Source organism: Neopsephotus bourkii, unplaced genomic scaffold, assembly GCF_033783945.1.
Source record: "Neopsephotus bourkii isolate Nb327-2 ecotype Australia unplaced genomic scaffold, CSIRO-AGI_Nbou_v1 NB_318, whole genome shotgun sequence".
NCBI lineage: Eukaryota > Metazoa > Chordata > Aves > Psittaciformes > Psittacidae > Neopsephotus > Neopsephotus bourkii.
The window spans coordinates 1,837,209-1,864,729 of NW_026900826.1; the positions used below are offsets into that span (position 1 = coordinate 1,837,209).

Consider the following 27,521-nt stretch of genomic DNA (forward strand, 5'->3'; position numbering starts at 1 on the left):
TTCTCATTTGCACAGGTTAAGGACAGCTCAAATTGCCTCCTGAGGGATGTACAGCTGGCAGGAGGGCTCAGGAGATGAGGAGAGGCCAGGGGCAGCCCGCAGCCATGAACTAGTCTCTACCTGAGTATGGTATGGGGGAGCACCCCGGTTACCAAGCCACCCTTCGCCAGTGCTGTCATCTCCACCAAGGGGCAGCTGTAAGGCAGGAAGACCCTCACCGTGTGCTCAGAGGTGGGAAGGACGCTAAGGCTGATCTCACAGGAAGGGCGGGTTTGTTTTGTCTGGTTGCATGTTTTTCATGGCAGTAAAAATAGAAACCAGGGATGTCCCCCAGGACAGGAGCTTGGGGCACCAGCATCTCCCTGAGCACTGGTCCTCATTGTCCCCTTCCTGGTAAATACAGCCCGCACCGCCTCCAGTCCCTCCTCCTCACCAGTGAGGGCACCGTGGCCTCCTCATTCCATCCTGGATATTTCCTGCAGCCCTCCTGATGTCACGTTCTAGCATGGCATCAAAATGGAAGAGTTAAGTAAAATGTTAGTGCTTGGAGAATTTCTGTGCCTTACGTACAATCAATAGAGCTGCTAGTCACTGCTGAACATTTGCTGTCCTTTTGTGCTCAAAGCTGTTGTTAAAGCTTCAGAAGACATTAGTCACTCCTTGTAACTCGTGCCTGGTCCAGGTTTGGGTTTGATTCTGGGAGCAGCCTGAGCCTGCAAGGGTTCATTCAAAACCAGCCACTTCCTCTGTGGGCCAGATTTCACTAGCAGGGTTGGGGTGGTGGTGTCCCTGCTTTACTGCAGAAACCATTGCATCTTTTAGGGTGTTAGGGTGTTAGTCTATTCTATTCCCTTCTAATCTATTCCATTTCAAGAAATAGAGAATAGAAAAAGAGAAAAACCAGCGGTGTCTGTGCTGATCTCCCCCAGCTCTGTGCCCGTGGCAGCCCCTCCGCAGCACTGCCTGTGAGAGAACGGGGCCGCCGTCCCTGGGAGCGCGAGGTACGTGACCGCGGTATTTAAAAGCTACCGTGAGGAAACACCTCAGCAGAGGGCGGGAAGGGAAGGGAGGCCGCTGGGCCGGCTCTCCCCTCCGGGCCAGACCCCCTCCTGCTGCGTTTCGCTTCCCACCGTGCTGCCCAAGGCGTCGAAGCCGCACTTGGAGCCGGGGTAACTCGTGCTGAGGGCCCAGAGGTTAGCACTGAGGGAAATAAACCCGGGTCGCTTTTTTTCGCTGCCTGAGGTAATGCAGAGCCGAATGCGGGTGCTGAGCTGCAGAGCCAGGGGCACCGGGACCTGTCCCTGCCGTGGGGCCGGAGGGCACCGCAGCCCTTGGCTCAGGCAGCGGAGGATTATGAGGAGGAGGAAGGGGGGGGCTGGACCCGCCGCACCCGAGGGGGGCTTGTGCGGGAACTGCGGCCCCACCGTGAGGGTCCCGCTCCCCCGCCCCGCGCGCCCAGGGCGCGTGAGCTGGCGGCGGGCGGCGATTGGCTGCGAGGCGCACCCCGGGGGCCGCCGGGCCGCGGCCGCCCGCCGAGCGCCATTCACGGCGCTGCCCGCCCGCACGCGCCGAGCCTCATTCACAAAAAAAAAACTTCATTCATAAAAGCGGCGGCGGCGGGGCCCGGCCCGGCGCGGTGGGGGCGGCTCGGGCGGTGCTGCGGCCCCGCGGCGAGGGGCGCTCCGCCCGGTGTGCATCGCGGTGCTGAAGGGCTTCCCAGCGGAGCGAGCGGGGCTGACGCCGCCGGCGCTGCTCCCCGTTCATCTTCAAATAGCGGGGCTGCTCCTGACAGCGGGAGGAGCGGAGCGGCGCGGCGCGGGGTGCTCTCCGCCTCCGGGGCAGCCGGCGGTGGGAATGCCGAGGGCTGGGCACCTCACGGCGCTCTTCCCGGTCTGCGTTGGAGATCGTAGCTCTCTCCTCTTCTGCTTTGCGTGGAAAATGCTTGAGCTTTTGCTGCAGCCAGGACTCCGCGACTGACGATGCTCCGACTGTGAGTCCTCAGAGCTAGGTGGGATTTAGTGCCTGGCGTGAGGCAGGAATGAAGGCAAGTTTGGATAGTGGCTCTTCGACTTAAGCTGCTGTACCACTGATGTGCTTTCCTGTGTGCTGCTTTTATTACTGTTTGCAAAATACCAGATGTCCATTCAGTTTTAAACCTTGCCCATTGAGGAAAATAAACTACTCGAGAGGGAGTCAGTAACAACATCCAGTAGGTTTCTGTTTTTAAAATTGTTTGACTTGCCTGATTTCCGTACAATTTATCTACAAGAGCCAATTTATGCAAGACTATCCAGTTACAGACCTGCCAAGGCTATGAGAGAACGCAGCCAGCAGAGCCTCGGTGGACACGTCCTGTATGTAGGGTTATTCCGATATCCAGGAATGCTGCACAGAGCTAAGTACAGCCGATTCAGGAATGACTCGATAACGTCCCTTGATGAAGGTACGCAAAATACGTCTTTAAATATTAAAGGTTCTTCCTCCTCTTCCCATTCTTCATCACCTAATTTACTGGCAGAAGATGTCTCCTTGGGGCCACAGGACACCTGCAGCACCCTGTGCACACTGATCCCCCGCATGGCTAACATTAAACTTGCCAATCCGTCAAGTTTGCCAGGGCTGAAAAGCTTCTGTCTGGGAATGAAAGAGGTGCCGAGGATTAAACTCACGGAGTGCGTTACCATCCCAAGCAGCCCAGCCTCGCCTGAGATCAGCTGCCTGTCGGCCTCTTACCCACAGCCTGACCTGGACAAGTTGGCCCTAATCCCAAAGGCAGTGGGTGACTGTGCCGTGCGGGGAGCAGAGGAGGCTGCTCCCGTGGGCAGGCAGGACAGGAGCCTTGCGCACAGCCGTGAAAGCGTGGGGGAGCCAGGAACAACCTACAGCGTGCGGGTGAGTACTTCTCACGGGGTTTCCATTCTCTGACAGGGCAAACTGCTCAGGTGGCTGCAGGGTGACCTCCATGTTCCCAATCCTGAAGTCAGTGCCTCAAACCACTGACTTCTCTCATGTATTTCCTGTTTCCTGGCGTATGTAGGGCTGTGGCCTCTAACAGAGGGAGTTGAAAGGACCACAGGCACTCCCAGAGGTAATACAACATCCGTTTCCAAAAGACTATCTTTAGACTCTCTGAGGAGTACAGCTGAGTTGCAATTCAAACAGGGGTTACTCTGGCCTGAAATGCATATTGGAGGGAGAAGGAGGCCCATGAAAAGGGCTTCCCATCCCTTACAGAGCAGCTCCCAGGCACTAGGTGCAGGCTGGTCCATGCCACTGTCATATTTGTCATGGATGGTGTGGGAGACATGCTGGGACCACTGCTGCTGCTCGCAGCACCTCTCCTCCACGCCTCCTGCCTTTGGAGGTGAACAGGCAGGATCCCAAAGCTGCCCTCCTCTGAAGCTGTAGGGCTGATTTTCTTGGCAGTCATGATGTACAGAAACCCTTGCATGTTTCTGCAGAAGATACCCTGAAATAGTCTTTCCTGCTATTTGTCATGTTGTGAGCCGGATGATGATGGGTATCTTCTAATTAGCCACATAGGTGGCTGAGAGGAGACTGCTTTTGCTCCCTCCACACCTGCCACACCTGGCATCTTTCTCATTTTCTTTTTCTCTCCTTTTCTATGGCCAAACCTCACCATCTGCTAGTCTTTGCTTCCTTTCTCTAAGCTCTGAAACTCTGACCCTGTTCATTTTAGTGCTTATGTTTCATCTGTTAAAAGCAATCCCAGGCAAAACCTGCCCACTGCTTGCATGGAGGGAGCCAGTGCAGACCATGGGGAAATAGCAGAGAAAGCAGTCTAAACCTGCTTCAGAAATACTCATGTAATGGCTGGTCTGGCCAAGAGCTCCTGCAGCTCTCATAGTCCTCATGCCTGTCCCTGACAAGGGAGGACCACAGCAGCGAGTTGTACAGGGGGTTACTAACCAACATCTGTTTCTCCTGGTGGGCTGCAGGCAGAGTGCTAAGAGTATGTGTGTGTGTAAGCTCTGTTTGGTGTAAAAGAGGTATCAGAATGTGCCAGCAGGAGTAAAAGAGCTGTAAGACTTGGAAAATCTGTGTTTCCTTTGTGATGTTTCACAAGCAGGAAAGCCTAAAGAAAGGTGTAAGGCCAAGAAGAATCAGTCAATCACTTTCCAGATGCAGCAGGAGGGCAGGCAAGCCAGAGGAGGGAAGAGGAAGAGTTACCTGGGGAAATAGCTGTGTTCACCTTTCCCTGGGCAGGAATGAGATGTCTGTCTGGTATCCAGCAGTGATAGCACAGCTGGTTTGATGGGATTTTGGCTGAAAAGTGATGGTATCCCAGCATGGCACCAGCTGCTGTGAGGGGAGCCACAGGAAGCCTGGAACATTCACCTGGGATGCAGCAGGTGGAGGGAGGAGAAGCACAATATGTATGTTCTCTTTTCTTTAAGTTCTAGTACTAATGTGAGCAGCTGAGGTTTTGACACCAGCAAACTGCTAAGATAGATGAATGAGCATGTATGTATGCTGTGGCTTAAGGTGGCAGTGAAGGGGCCACCGCAGCTCCAGATGCTGCAGTCTCGGCCTGTGCTGGTGGATGGTGTTGTGATGCCCAGTGCCCACTGCACAGGATCTGCCTCCTGCGCTGCCAATGCAGTGCAGCTCATAAGACCTTGAGGTACCTACAGAGATTCAAGCACTGGAATGCTAATCCCAGAGGCACACTTAAAGGGTTCAGTTTTTGACAAGGGGAAGAGAAAGGGGCTGAGAAAGTTAGGGCTGTTCAGCCTGGAGAAGAGAAGGCTGCGTGGAGACCTCATAGCAGCCTTCCAGTATCTGAAGGGGGCCTATAGGGATGCTGGGGAGGGACTCTTCATTAGGGACTGTAGTGATAGGACAAGGGGTAATGGGTTAAAACAGGGGAAGTTTAGATTGGATATAAGGAGGAAATTCTTTCCTGTTAGGGTGGTGAGGCACTGGAATAGGTTGCCTAAGGAGGTTGTGAATGCTCCATCTCTGGCAGTGTTCAAGACCAGGCTGGATGAGGCCTTGGGTAATATGGTTTAGAGCCAGGTGTCCCTGCCCATGGCAGGGGGGGTTGGAGCTTGATGATCTTAAGGTCCTTTCCAACCCTAACTATTCTATGATTCTATGATGAAACCCAGGGGGGAATTTCCCAGGTTTCTGTTTGTGGCCCAGTGCTGAAAGCAAGAAGCACCAAGGTGTCACCCACTGGGGAGCACGTGAGCAAGAAAGAAGAAAAAAAGAGAAAGACTTGATGGGAAGGTTGTATGAAATGGGGAAGGGCTCATCACCTCCTGCTGCTCCCCAGGTTGTATTTCATAGAATCACAGAATGGTTTGGGCTGGAAGGGACCCTAAAGCTCATCCAGTTCCAACTCCCTTCCATGGGACACCTTCCACTAGGCCAGGTTGCTTCAAGCCCTGTCCAGCCTGGCCTTGAACAGTGCCAGGGATGGGGTAGCCACAGCTTCTTTGGGCACCCTGTGCCAGCGCCTCAGCACCCTCATGGTGAGCTTGTAGTATGGTTTTTTTTTTGGAATCAGCCCATTCCACTGGGAATGTCTCTGAGGAGCCTCCCAGCACAAACAGGATGTTTTCCTGCATCTTTCCTGCATCTTCCCTCTACTGTTGCTCCTGCATCTGTGTGCCTGCAGGAGCCAGCCCCAGGAGAGCTGCAACAGCATTGCTGATGTGTCCTGGCCAGTCTCTTGGTTGGTTTTTCAACTTTTAATCACAAGCAGGTTGGTAAATACGCAGCCTGGGGTTTGGGGGCTTCAGCATCAGAGCATGGGTAAGGTGCTCATTTGCCCAGGGACCACAAGGCTTCTCTGGGAGCTGGTGATGAAGCGTCAGAAGGGTTGGAAGCAGCCAGGGGCACAGGGCTGCAGCATGGTGGCTGGAACATGGTGCAGGGTGAAGGTCTTGCCTGGAGGCAAAGAGGGGCTGAGACACTGAGGGGCTGTTCAACTGTGGGAGCTGCTCCCAGTCCTTACCCCCTGGCCTTTGCCCTTCTTTCTGTGGCATTTGGAGACGCCTCCTATCCTCGTGAAGCTTCTTGTGCCCTGTTAAGGTATGGGATGGTTGGGATCTCCACAGAGACCATTTTATGAGGAAAGTCAGGTCTATATTACACGGACTGCTACTCCCAGAGATCTTTGGCCTTAAAAGCTTAATTGGAGTCTAAAGAGGATTTGGCACTTACGTGGAGAGGATCCACAGTTATTTTACAGGCAATAATATGTTGAAGTAATGAAATGCCTTAAGGCAGAAGCTGGAGTTGAGGCAGGGATTGTCTTTCTGGGGTTGATATAGGAAGGTGATGGAGAGGGAAATCAGCTTTGTCCGTGTGACTGGTGGTGACAGGGCACCTGTGTCACAGCTCTGTGTCACTTGGGCGCTGCTGAGGAAGCTAAGACACATACCAGCAGCTGTTCCCTGAGATGCTCATGAGAATAACAGAGAGCCTGAGTATTAATACTTCAATAAGAGCCTGGGCAGCTCTGATCCCCACACTGTTACCTTTCAAAACTTACTTTGTATGCAGTTTGCTGCCGGATTTACAAGATGGATATTTACCTTGTCCTTGTTCATGTTCTACCTGCTACATGCCTTCTCACAATGCTGCCATCCGGAGCTCAGGTTGTCTCTAAGCAGTGCCCATAACAGCCACAGCACTCGTGTCTCCTGCCAGTGTTCGTTATAGCTGTGACAAACCTGAGGGATATTGCAAGAATCACTTACTCTTGGCCTCTCACTGCAAGACAGACACTGAGGTGCTGGAGAGGGTCCAGAGAAGGGCAATGAAACTGGTGGAGGGTCTGGAGCACAAGTGTGATGAGGAGCAGCTGATGGAACTGGGGTTGTTTATTCTGGTGAAAAGGAGGCTCAGGTGAGACTTTGTTGCTCTCTACAAGTACCTGAAAGGAGGCTGTAGTGAGATGTGCCTTGGTCTTTTCTCCCAAGTAACATGTGACAGGACAAGAAGAAATGGCCTCGAGTTGCACCAGGGGAGGTTTAGATTAGGTGTCAGGAAACTTCATGGACAGGGTTGCCAGGCATTGGGATAGGCTGTCCAGGGAAGTGGTGGAGTCAACACCTCTGGAGGTATTTAAAAGACATGTAAAAAATTAGGTAGACGTGGCACTTAGGGACATGGTTTAGTGCTGGACTGGGCAGTGCTGGGTTAATGATTGGACTAAATGATCTTAAAGGTCTTTTCCAGCCTAAATGATTCTATGATTCCTGTGGGTGAATCACTGGCTGTCATTCAAGCTGGAGCCACTAACTGTGTTATGGCAGGGAATGAAATGAGACGTGGGTCTGAATTAGAGGGTGCCTGAAAAGCTTATTCACATGGGCTCTGCCTAGTGCCTTCACATCTCCTCCCACACAGTCCCTCATCCTGTTTGTAGTCACTCTCCATCATCTCTTGTAAATAGAGTGAAAAGATGTGTGCATCTTCAGTAACCACCCTGCTCAGTCCCACATGGGGAAACAGCAGCCAGGCCCAGATCACCCTCTGGATACAAACACCAAGAGATGAAGCAGACCCTGGTGCTGATGCCTTCCCCAGCCCTGTGCTGGGAGACAGGGGACAGCTTTGCCCATGTCGCAGTTAGAGAAACAGTTCCCTTTCCAGCAGGGCCAGTGAGTCTCTCCTGTCCTTCTTGAGAGCTGTTGCTCGTCCTGGCAGGAGCTTTTGATCCTGCTGCCAGCAGATCAGTGGGTCCAGCATCCGCTTTCATTGGCCACGTCAAGTTTTCAGCACTCAGCTTGTTTCAGTGCTGGCATTTTATTTTATTATAGGTAGCTGGATTGCTGCATTCTGCAGTTGTTTCTGTGCTTGTTGTCCTGGGCAGGTTACAGCACCCTTGTGCCTGTGTCCAGCTTCCCCAGCAGCTCGTTGAAGCCAAGTTGTGCTCCCTCTTTGGAAGATGAAGCCCCTCATTGGACACCACCTCTGAACCCTTGATATCTATCACCATGTCACAAAGACAACCAGCAGACAGCTTGGGCTGGGGCAAGGGCTGTGTCCTGCTGTGGCTTCCCCTCCTGGAGTACTGGGCACACGAGAAGTCTCTGAGACTGGCATTGTCCTTGTCTGCTGCCTTCCCCTTTCTTTCCTTTGCCACTTGTCAGACTCGGCTATGGAGGGGTTAATCTTTCCCTTGTTTATTTGTTAATCATTTTTTCTCCCTTGGAGATTATCTTTTGTTTTTTTGAATAGGCTTCTGGTGCCCCATTGTCCTTTTATGTGCTCCATGGGCTCCTCTGCAGCTCTGTGACCCTGACTTCCTCTGCCTCAGTCCCGCAGGTCCGCCTGCCCTGGGCTCTGCTGGTTCTCTGTACCCTCCTGCTAAGATGTGACGGTTCAGCCATTACTGACCGTGCTGGTCGGGATAACCAACAGCAGCTAAAATAATGAGGGATGCAGCAAGGTGCCATGTTAATGCGCTTCCCTGCTCAGGCTTTTAAAGACAAAAAAAAAAAAGGTCTTTTGTGAATCATTGATAAGTTCAGCTTCACTCAGGGTCACTTATGCAAAACCCTAATATTGATTTTTCATCTTTGCTTAGAGTAGCTTCCCACGCATCTGTTCAGGATGCAGTGGGGACTCACTTATCAGCGTATGACTCACCTACTCCTCTGAATCTTCCTTTTCTCAAGGATAGAGGAGCAGCCAACCAGCTCACAGGATGTTTGACCTCATACCATAGGATCAGAGGTCACCATTATGCTACAAGCTGAGGCTTTAGACACATTTTGCACATTTGCTTTGTTCCTGTTAAGCAGGAATATCTTTAACAAGTAAGAGAGATCTCAGAGTCATTAAATGTTCATTAGGGAAGCAGTTCTGCTAACCCTTCAAATTCTTATTGATGTCCTTCCAGGTCTCTGACCTAATTCTGGAGTTCTCCCAGGGGTTACATTGCTATCTGGAAGGAAACCAAAATAGGGATAATACAATTGTTGTGGAATCCCTGCTTGACTGCACACATAATGTTCTCTTTCTAGCATACACATTTGTTCCTGAGTGTCTCCAAAGCTGAAAGAGATACCCAAATCCACCCCCCCTCTGAATGGCCCAGCAGAAAAATCAATTCACAGGCAAAGTGAGGCAGAGGAGGTAAATACAGTACCTTTTCTCTGTCTATTCAGAGCAAGGGGGACAGAGCATGTATGTCCCTGCCCGGGATTTCTCAGTTGTCTGCTGTATCCCAGAGGCTTTGACTTCTGTCACTGTAGCCCATTGGCACTGTGTGAGCACTGCAGGATGCTCCTGAAATCCCTTTTCCTTCTGGGAGAATTCACTGTGGAAGAGGGGCATGCAGAGAGACCAAGACCTCTGCCAGCCTTGTGAAATGGGGAGATGCCTGAGTCCTTCAATAGCAAAGAGACGGATATCAACAGATATGCTGAAGGAATTCGGAATATGTTTTGGGAGAGGTAAACTCAGTGGATAGACATATCCTAGCACACTTTATTGAAAGGAAAGTGTTCCATAGGTTAGTATATAACATCAAAGCAGTCTGTGGGCTGACATGCCATCACATTCTTGATGTTTCTGAAAATTAGACTTATGCAGATCCCAAATGAGTACAGAAAAAGCCTTCAGCTCTGTCCCATGCAACAGAAATGTGGGAGTCAGCCTCTAATTTCAAGCAGGTCAGTTAATACTGCAGGCTCTTAAGAGCTATTGCTATGAGCTGCAATTGCAGCTCTACTTCCTTCATCTTCTGCAGAGGTTATTTGTCATCAGACATGCAGCAGCATGGAGCCAGTGGTTTTCTTCATGCCTAGTAATGCCTCCCACTGCTCTGAAGTGACATTCAGCTCTTCAGCACAGGGGCTCTGAGTGCATTGGCCCTGCATGGCTTCCAGAGGTCCTCTGCTCTGGGGGGAATTTCTCTCTAATGTGCATGTATTCCTTCCAGCTCAGTGCCACAGGCTAATCACTGAGAATAAGCAGAATTGGAAGAAAGAATTATTGGATTTTGTGTCCCCAGCAGGCTTTACCTTTTTTTATGCTTTGTTGTTGAAACCACTGGTCTCTTTATTGCTCTTCTCTACACTTTTCAGTAAATAAATCTATTTAGGAAGCAGCTTTAGAATGGCTGATTTGATTTTCCATTTAGACTCTGGTTCTGCATATACTTACTGGACTAAAATCACATTTGTTTCCTTCTGTAGCCTCCTCTTACCTGTATGCTAGATATTAACAGAGCCCTCCTTTCTCTGTGTCTCTGCTCTCCCTAGTACATGGGCTGCATTGAAGTGCTGCAGTCAATGAGGTCCCTGGACTTTGGCACACGAACGCAAGTCACCAGGTAGGTTGTATCAAACTAAAATCCAGCCCAAGAATGAAAAAGCTGAGTACTAATTTTTGTGTGAAGCCAAGGGTTCATGTCAACCTCCGAAACACTTTGAACAGGAGTTTGCATGTTTTGGTTTTGTTTTGTTTTGATTTTTTGTCCCAAGCGATGATTTGAATTATTTGATCATTACAGTAGGCTTTTTGCACTGGAAAAGGAATTGTTTCAGCCACAGACCTTATTTCTCTCTCACTTCTTGTTCTGGATGCAGTAAACCTCCCCCTGCAGCCTCAGCACAGTGCAGACATCCCCAGCTAGCTGGGTACTGGCAGCAGCCAGTCCCTGCACCTGGGCTCAGCACTGCCCGCACAGCTCACCCAAGGCACAGGGTGGCCAAGGCAGCAAGCCTGGCTGCTCGCAAGCCTGGCTGCTCTCAAGCCTTCCTGCCACTCTGCTTCACACCTGATACAGAAAGTGCCATCGGTCCCTCAATCTAGCAAAGTCCTCTAGTGAGTTTTTATCAGATGTTATGACACTGCTTGACCCCATCTGCACCAAGGCCAGGCTCAGCAGAATCACAAGGAAAACATGTTGAAATACAGCCATTACTGCAGGCCTGTTTCCATCCTGAAAATCAGAAAAAGATGAATGTTTCACTCTCAGATACAATTGAATATGGTTTAAATATGAGATATTTTGTGGTCTTTAGTGAAGCTTGCAACTTCTGTTGCAGATTGCTGCTGGCTCTAGATTATCAGTATATGCACCCAGGGGGCTGCTGAAATGTCCTGTCAGGAGCAGAAAAGCCCAGTTTTATTTTTATGTTGGTCCTTGTAAGTCTGTCAGTGAAGGAGTGTGTAAAGTACCAAAATAAGCATCCTCTTTCCATCTTGGAGCGCTGCATGTGGCTGGGATGTACTCACAGTCCAGAAGCCAGGACTAGTGCTCTGTTGGGCAGCCCCAGCAAGCACCCAGCATCCCAGCACCTCCAAAGGCTTTTTGGAGGGGTGGGTGGGTGCAGAGTATTTTGGCCTGGCTTTAGACGTGTTCCCTCCTCCCCTCAGCTATTTTTTTGGCATGGTTCATGCTGAGGATGCCAGGAGTGTGGTTGAGGCTTCCTGCGCCTGCCCAGCTCTTCCTTCCTGCTGGTGGATGATTTACAGATGCTCTTTTGCTTCCTCAAGTGTTTGTATCAAAGAAATTGTGCAGAAAGGAAAGGAATATGAAGAGATAAGTGTCACTTTGCTACCTATTGGCTCCCAGATTTACTAGCTAAAAGGAAAAGAAACAGAAAAAAACCTGATTCCTTAAATGCCTGTATACCGCACTTGAAAGCTGCCCGATTTGTTTTGTATTTAAAACCAGTGGTTGTTGACATTCACAATCAGCATAAGCACACACTCACTGAGTTCCTGCATGTGTATGTGGAGAAGTGCCTAGATACAAATATCCTTCCCTCAGCCTGGGTGTTTACCGATCAAAAAGAGCCATGTAGTACGCTTACCCAAAGTAATCTGCCTGGAGCATTCAGACAAAGCCGCTGTTTTCTTCAACAGCCTCAGCCAAAAGGCGAGGTGATCTGATTGCAAGACACAGAAGTATGTATTAGATGGTCTGTCTGGAAAATAATGAGTACGAATTACTGTGACCAGAGCTTGCCACCTTAAATTTGGCCCAAATTAGCAAGGTTCTGTTAACCAGAGCTATGTGAAAACTTAACATTGGAAATATTTCCATCATCTAAAAAAATATGTGAGTGCTGACCTTAACGGGCTGTTTTGTGCATGAGAAATTCAAAACTGAAACTGTTTGCAAACTGAATGCTGAAGTGCTGAGCTCATGCATGCAAACTTTAAAGTTTGATCGATTACAAGCTGACTGGAGCGAAGATAACACTGATTGTTCCCCTATTGTTCTCCCAGGGGAGTAGGTTTATAGACGGCATGTGCAATGCACCAACCACGGAGTTGTTGGAAATGATCCCATTTTAATCATCTTTGTTACTTGTACTGGGGGTAAAAAATATTTTTACTCCAATGGCATTTCACTAAACAAAGAGGCATCTTCAGTTTTAAAGTGATGTAGAAAGGGTCTCTGATCATGTCTGCTCCTTGCCTTGCTTTATGTGTATGTGCATTTTTAGTCTCCTGATCTTTAAAGATATTATTTACCTACCCCTTATGAATGTTGGAAAGATCAACAAACTCTTGTTTGCCAAAGTGCCGTCAGTGAGGAGTCAAAGAGATGAGCATGGAGGATTTATTTTCTGGTTTCTTGCTGGACTTGCATTTTTAGTTGTTTACCAGGCACAGGGCTGGGGAAGGCAGAAAATAGCCTCTCCAGTGCTATGAATGACCATGGGGTGCAGAGATGCTGTATGGCCATCAGGCGGAATGATTGCAGCATAGCAAGGGAAGGGCCCAGCACTGAAGTGCTTTTCATCCTCAGCCCTCGTGGCTGTGAGGTGAGGAGGCTGGCACAGGAGATTTCACTGTAGCAGGTTTCCCTTCCAGCTCTGCCATTGCCTGCCTGTGACCCAACTCACATGCTCTTAGGACATCCCTCCCATTTTGCAGAAACTTGTGATTTCAAATTCCATGTAGATGACAAGAGTAACATCTAGAAATCACAATGAGGGTAACGGGTTCCTCTGCTTGAAGGGCTGTGTATTTCTTTTTGAATGGTCTCCCATAAATGTGCTTTGCTTGCTGTCCTCAGGGCTTGTTCTGTGATAGATCCCATCTTTGCTGGGATGTGCACTTCCCTTGTCCAGCCTTTCAACTCTTTTCCTCTTATGCATCTCCCATTTCTGTTAAAGCAAGCTTATTATTAGTCACTCTCTTTGGGCATTTATGGGAAAAGGGATTCTGTATCTCAGATCAGGGCATAAACTTGAAAATGGTTGGGCACTGAAGGGCGAAGGGCATCTGAAATGTGCTGCTGGGGTGGGCTGGTGGAAGAAGGCTGGCTTTGTGTGGAAGATTAATTTCAACTTTGTTGAGCCACACAATCCCTTTCTGTTAGACAGTGTAGGCAGAGCCCTAGATGCTTAAAAGCAAATCTTCAACAGCATGCTTACGTGCTTACATCAGCCCATCTCTCTTTTACTCTCATTTGGGGGAACAATAAACAAAGTGGCTCACTGTTACTGCCAGTGTGGCTCTCTCCCGCATGTGCATGCTTGGGGAGGAGCAGGGAGGAGGGTTGGCTGCAGGTTTCACTGCAGAGGTGCAGACCTGGAGTAAACCTGTAAACTGTATGGATGAGCTGATCTGAACACTTATGGACACCAAAAATGGGGCTGTCCTTGTGGCTCCCTCCTGCCCCAGAGCTTGCTGAGCCCTTGCCAAGCATCTGCATCCTGGCGGGCTGGCTGCTGTGAACCAGCAGGCAGAGGGAGCAGTGCCCTGGGGGGCTGCACCAGGGTTTTTTGGCAGAAAGCAAGAATTCCCTGTGCAGTTGGCTCCCGCAGCACCCAGCCATGTAGGGGCTGTGACACTGCTCTGCTTCAGTACATCTTGCCCAGGAACTGGGGAGCTGCTTACAGTTGTGTGCTCAGGAGCCTCCAAGTCCCAGTCAAAAAGAGGTGGTCCTGCTTCCCCATCCCACCTCCTGGATCCCATAGCGGTGTCCCCAGGGAACTGTGCCAGCCTGGATCCTCACTGAACTGGTGCCCAGCTGAATAGCCCTTGGGAAACTCCCCCTGCAATGGATGGGCATCTGCTGGGGCCAGGAGTGGGACCTCTGGCTCTGCAGTAGGTCTGCTGCTAGTGACAGCCCAGGGACCAATGTGCTTCAGAGGAATATTCTTCAGGATGGTGAAGAGAACTCCTCCATTCACTACGGAAAGTGAAAACTGTGTCAATGAAACAATGGCCAGTTTATGTAATTGTGTGGGCACTGCAGGACCGACTGACAGGGACTCTACTTCAAATGGCAGAAGATGCCTGAGGAGTTGAGGAGCAGGGTTTTCTTTGCCTTGAACTACAAGAACTACTTAAATCCCTCACAGCTCTCCTCATTCATTGTGTGGCTCCCAGGGTTGGGAAGAGCTGCTGCAGAGTCTGCAATTGGAGCTATCTCATTCAGGGCGATTTAAAAGGAAAACAAAACATCGCAAGTTTTTTGTTTTGGGATGAATGATGAGGAGAAAAGAAAGAAAAAGCAGCAACATGACTGGAATAACAAGGCCACTTTTTCTGCTACTGCCTCAGATTTGGAATATATCAAAGGGACAAGCAAATGCCAGAACCCATAAGGTTGCCCATTCATCCAGGAGCAAGGTGATTAACTATGTCAGCCTTGCACAGGTATATGCCATGATGCAGATCTAAAAGCAGAGACTTGCCTGAGCAACTCTTTGGAAGTGAATGCTGTAAGAATGAATTAATAGAGGTTTTCCAGCAAGAAAGCACAGATTCTATATAAATCCTATTCCAATTTGTTGTAGACATATCCAGAGTTTCTTTTCTTCCTAATGTACCAGTTTCTGCTTCAGGTCTGCCTACCCCCTGGAAATGACTGAAGGTCAGAGTGTTCAGCTGTAGCAGCAAGGTGTTTCCAAACTGCTGCTTTTCACACCTTTAAAGCAAGGTTTGTTAGATCACCTGGAAGACCAGGCAGAAGTACGCTGCAAGAAATGTCTGTGGGAAGGTGATTTCCCCTACCAAAAAGAAACTATTAAGTAGGAACGATTTGCCTACTTCTTGGTTTCTGTTTGGAGGACAAGTGCTTCAGAGCCTGGTGAAGTGGGCAGTCACTGGCTTGTACAAGAATGGGCTCCGATGCTGGCAACTTTGCCTGCAAGTGCTTATTCTGCATGGGCTGCCTGAAGTGTGTGAGAATTCATTTGACATCAAAACAGATGACTTCCCTGGTTTTCCAATTTATTCTGTATCTGGTTTTCTTTCTAGGTAGAGCTAGACTTATAGGCTCCAAGTAGCCTTAATGTCTTGGCTCTGATTTTAATTTCCTTTAATATTGAATGAGAAGATGAGCTCTCATTTTCCAAGCTGATTGTTGGAATCTGCGAGATCATCCTGCAGGATGCCTTTCCCTTCTTTATTTCTTTTTTTCCTTTTTTTTTTTTTTTGAGTTTTGGCCTTTCTGCTGGTAACAGCTACATGAAACGGGAGCTAAACGATAAGGATATCAGGAATTCACTTAAAAACTGTGTTTTCAGTCGTGCAGGAGGAATTGTTTAAAAGGCTGAAGAAAGGCGATGTTTAAAAGGCTGTGTTTCTGACCCACCTTGTGGAGGTCACCATAAGACTCCTCCTCTTCCCTGCTTTTTCACTCAGAACATTTTAATTACATTTGTATTATTTTGCCATGGGTGAGGTCTCCATTCATTTGACAGTCTCCAGGTTGACTTTCTCAGGATGTTCTCTGGAAGGAAGACTTACTGTAGCATCACTGTCTTCAGTGCTTTAAGCACACAGCCCATCAGCATAGCAATATCCGTAGGGTGCTGAGCAGGAGGCAGCAGCAGCGATGCTGTGGTTCACTGGCACTGTGCTGGCTTTACCTGCTGTCTAATCTCCCTGGGCACGAGGCAGGGTCCTGGGCAGACCATGCTGCTCGCTAGGGCACCTTTGCTTCTGTGGACATACCTGCCTGGAGCATCCCGCCACTGTGCAGTCTCCTGATATTTTTCAGCCCTTCTGAACCAAATCTCCTCAGGAAATGAAGCCCAGTGGCATGTTCCTCCCATGCACTGATCTGAAAATAGACAAACTTTGCTATCTTGTTTCTTTATTAGCTGTTTGGATAATAATCCATTAGCTTGAACAAATAATCCCCTTCCCCTTAAGAACAAAACAAAATCCCAGCCCAAGTCCTAATTCAGCCATGAGAGAAAGGCTGAGGCTATGGCCTCAAAATGGAATCACCCAGCAAGGGAACCAAAACCTGAGAGGGTGACTAGGTGATGGTGGTGCAGCAGAGGGAGAGATCCCACAGAACTGTGGCTCAGACAGGGATGTCCAGGCAAGGTTAAGGAAGTGTGCTAAACACATCCCAGCCCGTAAGCACCATTTTTCCACTGACTTCAAAACAAGAAGTGTCAGGGAAAGCCTGTGATTGCCAGCAAAAGGTGTTTTTGCAGCTGTTGTGCTAACCTCGATCAGAGCAGTTGAGTGCTCCACTGTATGTCCAAACCAGTCACCTGCATGAGAATGTATCTGAATTTTCTTTGTTCAAGCATGGAACATAGGTGCAGTGGGCCACTATAGTGTACTAAGTGTGTGATTTAGCTGTCTTTGATATAGACCAATAAACACTGAGTGCTTTATGCCTTACCTTTCTGCTTCCCTGAGAGGCGCCTTAGAGAATAGTGGGTGGCTGGCAAGGACATCTGGTTTGGAAAATACCTGCCAGAGATGGAAAGATATGAACTGAGACCACAGACTTGAAGAACTGCAGAAGCTCAATTACACTGCCTTTCCCCCCCCACACTTTTTTTCTCTTTAGGAAAGAGGAACCCCAAGCACCAGAAAGGCAATCAGGACACCCAGCCGAGCACACTCAGCACACCCCTCCTGCTCTAAATAAGAAGGATTAAGGGAGGGAGGGGATCCTCCCTGCTAAGCAAGAGACCTATCAACTGTACTGAGAAAAAGGATTTGAAGGCATTAGGTTGTTTGAGTTTTTTGTGCTTAGTTGATGGGTTTTTTAAAGAACAAATTGGCACTAGGTGAAACTCATGTGTTTTATGAAGAAAAAGAATCAACCTAAACCAGGCTGCTGAATCACCCTGTTCTGTTAAATAGGTTGTTTTTTCTTTAACAGTGGGAGGAAAGAGAAAGAAAAACAGCTGTGAAAGACCTTCCAGAAGATTAAAGTGTTTATTAAGTGGGACGATAACAATAAATTGCAGAGTTGCTGGCCCTGTTACAGATGATGCATGTGAAATGATCCCAGAGTTTGTGCTGTGTTTTTCTATTTGCAGGGAAGCAATAAGCCGGCTGTGTGAAGCTGTGTCAGGTACAAATGGAGCTATAAAAAAGCGGAAGGTAATCACTGTTTTAACTGAACAATTAATTTTCTGTATCTGCTTTTGATAAGTTGGATACCTGATACCCTAACAGGCTTCAGTCCATACTGGATATAGTGCACATTGATCCATCTGAACTCAGTATAACATGAAAGCATTTGCAGCAGGGTGTTCAGCCTGCTTCGTTTGGGGCTGAGGACACGTCTTACCCTATTTTCTTCAGATTGATGCTTTGCCCAGAGTTCCTGCTCCTACCAGCCTATGCAGCGCTCAGTGCCTTAACAGGTTTTAGGTTCTGTCTGGTAAAATGTCAGAGGGTTTGTTTAGCAAAAGAGAGCTCATTCACTGGAGGATTTCCTGATTGCTATTTATATACATAAAAAATTAAACACGACTGAAATGGCAGTGTTTAATGGGCAGATCACTTGTTAAGTAACTGGGATGTAATGAGGGCCAACGTCAGTGGCTGCTGTTGGGTCGTGTCCAATGAAACTTATTGATCCCTTTCTGTAACTGCGGGGCTCGGGAGGAATGAACTTGCTGAAAAATGAATGCATGAGAGATTTTCCTGTTTCCTCAGAAACGCTTTATGCCCAGAAGATGAAGCAGAGTTCAGCAGGACAATTACACATTCTGATTTACTGAGCCAGCTATAATGTTTGGCTCAATGGGATTTTGTTTAAAAACTTTTTTCCCCATTATTGACATAAACCCATGCTTACAAGTATTGTATTCAAAGCTGATATTTGTTAGAAAATCTATTTGCATTTGATCAAGCTGTTATCCTTGCTCCACTGAATTTCTCAATAAGATATCATAAAAATGACTTGATTTTACATGTTTCTGCCCCTGACAGACTCAGCTGACAGCCTCTTTCTTTTTTAATTTGCTCATAGCCTCCAGTGAAGTTTCTATCTTCCGTACTTGGCAAAAGTAACCTTCAGTTTTCTGGTGTGAATATAAAGCTGACCATTTCAACAAGCAGCCTCACTTTGATTAACGTTGACACGCAGCAGGTAGGATACATATAAATCAGTGTCCTTTTCTCCATGCTCCTGTATTCTCCTCCTTTCATTGCATCTGAAGAAAAGGCTGGGTGCTTTGAAGGGAAAGCATTATCCTTTAATTGTCTTGTGCTAGTAAAGCTGAATTACGTAATGCCTCTGAATTTAAAAATGAGAGCACTGTGGAGGAATTGGTCATGCAGCACATGCCCTTTCTGTTTATGATGCTGTCTTCCATAGGGAGGGATCTTTAAGCACTTGGCAAGCTGTCTCTCTGCCTGTATGGTGCCTAATAAAAAAGCGCTAGTCCTGACAAGTTTCTGAAAAAGTCCTGGAGAAAAAAATGTTGATACAAATAATGAGTCAGAGCTTGGCTTTGGTGTCATTCAAAGCTGTTTTACAGCTGGGTAATGTATGTGCATAGGCAGTTATACTATGCAAAGTCTCTGGGCTCCATAGAGATGTGTTCCTGAGAGTCTGGATCTGCCCTGGAACTGGGGTGTGTTCCCTTCTTGGCAGATGAGCTGAGGAGCTTTGTCCTGCCCACCTAATTCCGCTGCTGGCTTCAGCCTCCAGCACAGTCTTGCCCCGGGTCAGCAGGGTTTCGATCCAAGTTGGAGCAGGGGACCATCAGGGAGGTAGTTTTGGCTTGCTGGCTCTGAGGAGTCACTGCACTGAGCTGATGCCATGCTGAAATGGTAGTGGGGGTTTGCCTGCAGCACAGAGATGCCTTGGACCCCTCTGCTAAGAGGGGTAAGTTTACTGCACCAGGTTTCCCTTCCTTTCAGGTACAATAGCAAAGGACTTCCCCACAGCAGTTGAAACTGGGGTTGGCAGCTAAAGTATGGACCTTTTAACCTGTTCCTGCTTGTAACAGAGCTCAAAGCTGGACAGATGTCCTTCTAAACACAGATGTGTCCGGTCACCACACGCGGACATGCAAGACACTGTTGTCTTGAAATTCTTTCTAGGCCTTTCATTAAGAGATCTTTGCAAATGGAAAATCCTATTTATTCTATTCTTGTGCTGGCACAATATTTCATTGTGATGACAGCTGGATAATCTATTGCACTTGATTTTATACTGAAGAACAGTTTTTCTCCAGAGATGAAATAGTGTTTGAAACCAAGAAAAGTTGATGCTTGCTTTGGCTAGTGAAATTTCAATCAGGTAACAGTTTGGTGCTAATGTTGAGAGAGAATATGATCAGAGTATCCGTGGGGTCTGGCTGTAAAAATACCACCATTACATTTAAATACCAAGCATTTAAATAAAATTGTTGGCAATTTTTAAGTTAATTAATATCTGAAGACTTTGTAAATGCATCCAGTGTCTCCAGTTATTTCCCTTTCAAGGTCTCATTGAGCTTCATACAGACCAGGTTAGAAGTTGGTTGAATTAATTCTAAAAACTCTTTAAGGAAGATTACTCAGGGATCTAGATATTACTAAGCACGAATGGGTAGTCTCAAAAATATTCCTATTTTTATCTCCTTCCTTCACAAATGATATGTGCATGTATTAATGGATTGGGTTGTCATAAACGTAATTGCCTGCTCTATAAAGATATATGCTGTGCTGTTTGCTAAGTGTGTGGCACATGAGCATGTTTAACTAGTTTGTCATGCTTTTCAGATTATTGCCAACCATCACATGCAGTCCATCTCATTTGCTTCTGGAGGTGACCCAGTAAGTATTGATTTAAAAGATATACTTCCGCAGGTATAATGAAATTATTATGAGACTAAAACTACCTGCAGAAACTTTGCTTCATCACTTCCTATCCACAAGCACTAACAGAGTACACCACTCTTCTGTATCGTGACCAGTAATACAAGAAAACTGAGGAAAAGAGACTGGAAAGGAGACATGGAATAGAGACTTAGGGGATCTTTGATAGATTCATAGTTAATTTTCCTGTTGCCAGTCAGTGAGCCTCTGTTCATTCAAAAGCCCTCAGACTTGGGAATCTAGAAATAAGAACACATGAATATAGGAAATGCATCAGTTTGGTGGTCCCTATAATCCACTACCTGTCACAAAAGCAGTCAGCACTGGTACCTCTAAATTTTTAGATGAATTTTGAGTCAAACATCTCCTATGAGACAGATGGGACATAACCTCCTTCCTCCTGCAGATGTGTTTTTCTCCTACTCATGAAGTCATTCATGTTTTCAAGCAAGAGGTTTTCTATTCTCTTCCAAACTCTTTATTGCAATGATTATAAGCAGGGAATTTGTCATCCATAAACATGCCCTATTCCCTCTTCAAATCTAAGCAAGCTCAGCCCTGCCAGCACTCTGTGTTTCACACTCCATGTGGTATGAGAACATTATTTCTTTAATCAGTTTTGAATTTTCTGCCCTTCAATTTTGCTAAATGTCTCCCTGTTCTCGTGTTATGGAACAGGGAAAAGAGAAGGCTCCGGGTCATGCTCTTGTTAATACTGGCGCAGAAGCCAGGCCCAGCTTTGGTTGGAAAATGACAGATTTGCCCCTTTGCATTTAGGAGCAGGCAAGGGAAAATAGCTGGGAACTGGCCCTGTGCGGCTGATGGATCTCTAGAGGGCCATGTGGGTGATGTAAGGAGCCCAGCTGCTCTGCTCTGCTCTGCTCTGCTCTGCTCAGAATGATGCTGCTCAAGCTGCCTGAGAACTGGAGCTCTCTGGAGCTGTGCTGGAAGTGTGGGGAGGGAGCACATGTGCAGGCTCTGTGCTGTCAGCCCTGTACCCAGAAAGGAGGCACAGCACAGGCCCGGTGCTGAAGTGCTGCACCCTCAAAGATTGCTTTTAAAGCTTGAGGCGTTTTGAAAGTCTGAGTTCAAATTTCACCCTTAGATGGCTGTGCTGTCCTAATACACCCCAGTGTACAATAACGTCCTTGGGCTTTGCAGATCCTTCCTGATGTGGATTTCCAGGTAGCTCCAAGTCCTGGCACACTGTTGTGCTGAGCATCACAGTGCTGCATTTCCAAATTTCAGTTCTCTTGATAGTTAAATGATTTAAATATGTCCTTAAGATGACTTGTTTTTGAAGTACGTACCCTGTCCTAGATTCTGGCTGTCTAGTTTGTCTTTATGTAACATTTCCAGCTTGGAAAATTCAGGGGTGTGTTTTCAGACCTCTGCTCAGCAGGTTGGATGACTAATTCTCAGGGCTTGTTTACCTTTTTTTGTATTGTTATCCTGCATTGGCTCTCTTTAGTGATCCTGTCAGATCTCAAAGGCTAGCAGGGCTCGGTTTCATCAGTGCTTAATGGCACGGCAACCAAGAGACGAGCTTGCACACAGATGTGCTGCACGACATGGACCTGGTGGTGTAGTTTGTGATACTTTTCTTACTGGGAGAATATATAATAAAACGGAGGTCTGGCTCATCAGTGGTAACTATAAATCTAGTGGCACGTCATGTAAAGGGCAATTTTGGTGGCTTGTTCAGGTAATATTCCTAAGATTTTCTTTACATTTAAAATGGGAGATAATTTCCACAGGGCATGTCTCTCCACCTGCCCCAGTGTTCAGGGTCTAAGTTCAGTTCAGTGTTGCTCTGCACTGTTAGAAAGTAACATTATTCTGCCCAAGAATAAAGCCTATTCTGGCTTTATTTTAAAGCCTAGTCATCCATGCATGTACATAAACATTACAAAGATACAAAAATAGCAGATACTGCTCCAGTTACTTTAGTTTCTAGTAGCTCTCTAGAACTAATTCATTTTGAAATTGCATCCTATAACATTTATAAACCTTAAGAAAAACCTGAAAGGAAAAGAAGGGAAATTGAGTTCATTAAACATATAAGAACTATTTAGTTTTAATGATATTAACTTTGGAGGTTTTAAAAGAATTATCTAGGACAAGTTCTACTAGCCCTAAGACCTGCCTCTTGTGTCATTCATTGTGAATTATTAAATGATTGTTCTTGTGCATATTGCAAATGGGGGCCTTGTTTCCTGCCAGCTGATTGCATCTTCCCTCAGGAGAGCCATGCCTTTAAGCTGTGAATTGCATTTTCCTCATCCCACCTTAAATATCCAAAATAACAAAATGCATCCTTAATAATTAAAAGCATGTTATTCATTACCTCACCATTTTTACTGTAACACTGAGTTATCAAGCAACTCCTTGCTATTGCAGTATGACTAGAAATGTTGATTTTTCTATTCCAGTTCCCTTTTTAGTTTGACAGGAAAAATGAGGATTATTTCAATGTTAGCTGGAAAGAGAATGTGAAACAGACAACTGATTATACTGAGGTTGTCGGATCTCAGCAGCAGCCTTGAGATCCAGTGTAATTTAACCTGATTGTAGCCAGTCTAAAATCAGTCAGCAGGAATTGAGGTCAGGTACCTATTGTATTCTGCAGTATTTTAAAGAGCATCTTTTCTCTAAGATGCTTGAAAACTCAATCTTCATTCTAAAAATCAGGAATATTCTAACTTGTCCTTTGCAGTGTTTTAACACTGTTCTATCTTCCACTGATATTGATAAGGACTAAAAGCTGTGACTGATAGCCCTAATGCGTTACACAGGAGAAGCGTGGAGCTCTATGGGAGCAGCGGAAGAGAGCAGCATTGCCTGCTGATGAGGCACCAGTTGTGTTTCTACTCCTTTTGCAGAGGGTGGAAGTGAATGCAGAGTTTATTGAAGACCCAAAGAGTGCCAGATGGTCTAATGAATTTATTTCAAGAAAAAGATCCCAGGTCAATTACTGTGCCCATAGCTACTGGTGTGTCACTGGTCTTTCCCTTAGCCCACTTTGCTAGTACCTCCAGTTGTTTACCCTGGAAGAAGCATGCCTTTTAAAGCTAAAAGTATGTTTTATGCTCAGTTGCTTTGCTGTGTTTGTAGGGTTGTTCATCATGACCATTTTAAAGACATTTGTTGTCTTCTTTCCTAAAGGATACAACAGACTACGTTGCATATGTAGCAAAAGATCCTGTTAATCAGAGAGGTACGGAGACAATTTTCAGATTGTTATACATGCTTATATGATTGCTTTACCTGTACCAAGGAATTTTGAATTTTAAAATAAGAAAACTACTGAACAGTTCAATGTTCTGTACAATTTCTGACTTCCCTGCATGGATATGGGTGATGGTATGCAGGCTGTGGCTTTAAATGCCATATTATTTGTGCAACTAAGTGAGAATCTGCATGTCAGCTGTACTAGCTGCTGACTCCATGCAGGCATAGGAACTCTCCCAAACTGGCTTTGCCTGGCGAGGAAAGACAGAGCCTGGCAAGTTGCTCTGGGGCAACTTCCAGTTGTGTGAAGGGTAGCAAATGAGCCTCTTCATCTAACTCGGACTCCTGGGTACGTTGCTGCAAGGCAGAGTGGGGTATACACTCAGCTATATTGGAGCTTCTCCCCTCTGGAGGCTAACCCCAGGGATAAAATCCCTTTCCTTCACTCTCATTATTTGCCTACAGTACAAGAAAAACTGGCCTTTCGCTGCTTTCATGCCAAACAGTTCTCAGAACAACACTGCCAAAGGCTATGAAGTTGGTAGTGGCACTTCACAGGAGATCTCACTCTGAGGTGCTGTGCATGGCTCAGAAGATCGGGATGTTTTATGAGGAAGCTGGGCCTTACAGTCTGCTCTGCCAGCTCCCTGTACCTCCATCGCTGCCATTTTGAAACACTTGGGGCACTCTGCGAGGTCACCAGTATTGAATACTGCTGGTATTGATGCTGGGATGTATAGAACTTGTGTACTGCAGGCAGGGCTGGCAGCTGGCCCAGCACCATCTCAAAGTGCTATCTCATGGTGGCTCAGCAGAGGGGAGAGCCCACCCTGGGCACAGGGCACTTGCTACTGGAGTGAGTTTCCTGAGGTGGTGTGTGAGAACAAGGAGCATGGTCTTGTCCTGAGAGAGCCCTGCCCCAGGCTGCCAGAGCCACCCATACTTGTGTTTTTCCTGTTGTTTCACTTGAAAACTGCACACTGGCAGGGCTGCTTCTCTCCCTTGCTTCTGCTTACTGTCAGGCAGGGAGAGAAAAGGAGGTACAGGAGAACTCCATGCAGGAAGCATAAATGGAGAGTTTCCTTTATTGAAATATAAGTAGATATTATGATAAAAGAATGCTTAGAGCAATTTCCTTATAAAAAATCTCAGTCTGTGTAATGTCCTAAAGCTATCTAGTTGTGTAATTTCATGCCCAGCTTTTCTATTGTAAGTAAAATAGCTTATGTCTCTCTTTTCTGGTATAAAGTGTATTTACTTAATTACTGTGTCTTATTGCAGCATGCCACATACTGGAATGTCCCAATGGAACGGCACAGGAGGTGATAAACACCATAGGGCAGGCTTTTGAGCTCCGGTTCAGACAGTACCTGAAGAACCCCTCTAGCCTGGTTGCATCTAATGAAAGGTCAGCACATTCTCAGTCACTTAACTGGGGGTTTCATTCTCTTTAGTACTTTTCAGGAAAACAGTATACACCAAAGAGTGATCCATAAGTAAGATGCTTTAGATATGCTTTCTGGGCATATGTTAATTGTAATATGTGCTGTATGTACACACTATAATAGAGTAAAATTAGCTTATTCTAGTAAACTCCACTGATGTCTGTGACATCTGTAGAGGTGCACAACAGGATTTAGCTGTAATGTACCTTAGCTAAAACAGCCCTCTCTTAAGTCATGCAAGTAAGCTGAGCAAATGTTCAAACTACTCTTCCCAAGTAAGTTCAGTGCAAACACACACAGAGCTCAGTCCTGGTCCATGCCAAGTTTAAATGTGCTGTATTTCTGGAAAGTGTGTGGTGGTGGAAAAAAGCCATTGTAATTCACCTTTCTGCTATTCTGCTCATGTCCTGGCAGCGGCCTCTGATTCCACCAGGTGTGACTTACATCAGCCTCGTGTACTGAAATAAACACAGCCACTGCTTAGCATTTCAATACATGAAGCCGTGTCCTCTGCACATCGCTCAAAATACAGTGCCTAGATTAATTTCAGGAGTACAATTCCCCATTTCACTTACCCTTTTTCCGTTGCACTGGGGGTGCAGGTGTTGCTCTAATTTATAGCTCTCCTCACACGTTAGACATGCCTATTTTTCTCTGTCTTGTCTTTACTGTAACACCAAATTTGATTGCTTGCCACCTCCCACAAGTGGGTAAAGCCATAATACTGCTTAACCACAGCCAGAGCACCGGGAGTCACTGTGCAGGCGGTGTCCCTGGTACAGTGCCTAATGCAAGACAGCAGAACTGGTTTTATTGCATAACAGCAGCCCCAGCTCCAGTTTATATTTATTTCATTCTACAGAGTGGTTCTTGCCATTCCACTGCTAATACTGGTCTGTGTTCCTTGGGGACAATAACCAGAGGAAAAGCCTTTCCTATGAAACTGTGCTAGGTTATGCCACAAGTACATCAAAGTGAGGAGAAATGGAACAGGCTAATTAGATTCCCTCCTTGAACCTGACCTGCAGCCAGCCTTGGAGAATGATCCTCAGGCAGAGAAGCTGAATATTGCTGTGTGAATGAGTCACTCCCTTCCAAACTACTATGAATCACATAATCAAATACTTGCACTGCATATCACATAATCAACTACTTGAACTTTATCTCTTTCCTGCTTGAGGCCTTTTATCCAATTATATTCTGAATTAAAATTTGAGATGAGTTTTTTATTTCGGGACCGGAGACAGTACAGGAAGCACCTAGTTGTTTTGCAGTGTATCAGCTGTACATTTAAACTATCATCATTCTGGTTTAGCTCAAGAAAAACATTGGGTGCTCTCCTTCATGTTTTCTTCCAGCTGAAACAGAACAGTTATATTGATTATAGTTATTAAAATCAGGGTACATTCAGGAAAACTACTTTTTTTTTTCTGGTAGCAATATTTGATTTTTTAAAACAGTTGCAGGGTTTTCTAACTAAATGCTATGAGGTTTTCATTTTCTCTTGTAAGTGTTGCCTTCCTCCCCTTTCCCCCTCATTCTCTGGATTTATACAGTTGAGAAAAGAAGCCAGAGAAATTAGTTTTAGGGTCTACATTTTGGACACCTTAATGAACGATGTGTTGGCACTCTTAAAGTTTCAGTAGGTGGCTCTTACATCTTCAAGTCAAAGAAAAGGGATTTGGACTGCCTGTTGCTAAGAAAATGAGCGTACCTCCCTGCACCCCAAAGTCTAGTGACTGTGCTGGAGTAGGTCCAGAGAAGGGCAACAGAGCTGGTGAAAGGCCTGGAGCACAACTCTGATGAGGAATGGCTGAGGGAACTGGGCATGTTTAGTATGGAGAAGAAAAAGCTCAGGGGGGACCTTACCATTCTCTACAACTGCCGGAAAGGAGGATGGAGAGAGCAGGTGGCTGACCTCTTCTCCCAAGTAACAAGCGATAGAACAAGAGGAAATGGCCTCAAGCTGCACCAGGGGAGGTTTAGACTGGATATTAGGAAAAATTTCTTCACCAAGAGGGTGCTCAGGCATTGGAACAGGCTGCCCAGGGCAGTAGTGGAATCACTGTCCCTGGAAGTGTTCAAAAACTGTGTAGACAAGGCCCTTAGTGACATGGTTTTGTGGTGGACTTGGCAGTCCTGGGGTAAAGGTTGGACTTGATGATCTTAAAGGTCTTTTCCAACCTGGTTGATTCTATGATTCCATTTTTAATTCAGGAAGAAGTAACTGGAAAAATAAAGCTCTGAAAGTTCAGGCCCAAAGCCCTTTACAGCCTCCACATGGCCAATCTGTGTGTTGTGCGATGTGCAAACATTGAGGACGTTTGCCTACATGAGAAAGCAGTTAGTTACATCAGTCACCTTCCTCCTCCCTTCCCCCCATATTTTTTCAGTGAGGCAGCAAATACTAATGGATCAGCTGGGAATTCACAGGAGACGGAAGATCATGAATATTACAACGAAATTCCAGGGAAAGAGCCTCCCACCGGTGGAATATTAGACATGCGAATGAAAGTGCAAACAGACCAAAGGGCTAACTGTCTTACACAGTGCAAAAAGCAGTATTGCTTGGTAAGTACATCATCTTCTGGGATAACTGTTCACTGCCTGTTACAGGAATGAATAATAAAGTGTTACTGTGGTGTAAAGCATGCCATTAACATCAGAACCAGGTCCTGATTATCCTGGGAAAAGGTTTTTTAGGCTAGATTTAATGATGCTTAGTACATAATTGAATCCCAAAGCACTTTCTGAATATTAACTCGTTTGTCCTTAGAGTACTTTTAGGAGACTAAGTAATATTCCCTTGTTCTC

At 46.5% G+C, this 27,521-nt stretch overlaps 1 protein-coding gene across 2 annotated transcripts in view; it reads left to right on the forward strand.

The window, feature by feature from the left end:
• Window positions 1–1,802: 1,802 nt before the first annotated feature.
• The window catches only part of SHC4 (SHC adaptor protein 4), a 32,196-nt gene continuing 6,477 nt past the window's right edge, over window positions 1,803–27,521 (forward strand). For both annotated transcript variants that reach the window (XM_061347342.1, XM_061347343.1), the window contains exons 1-8: window positions 1,803–2,892; window positions 10,248–10,318; window positions 17,253–17,316; window positions 18,194–18,313; window positions 19,936–19,989; window positions 23,197–23,248; window positions 24,544–24,670; window positions 27,101–27,278. In XM_061347342.1, the coding sequence (XP_061203326.1) occupies window positions 2,314–2,892; window positions 10,248–10,318; window positions 17,253–17,316; window positions 18,194–18,313; window positions 19,936–19,989; window positions 23,197–23,248; window positions 24,544–24,670; window positions 27,101–27,278 (1,245 nt within the window). In that variant the 5' untranslated portion in view covers window positions 1,803–2,313. The remainder of the gene's footprint in view (window positions 2,893–10,247; window positions 10,319–17,252; window positions 17,317–18,193; window positions 18,314–19,935; window positions 19,990–23,196; window positions 23,249–24,543; window positions 24,671–27,100; window positions 27,279–27,521) is intronic.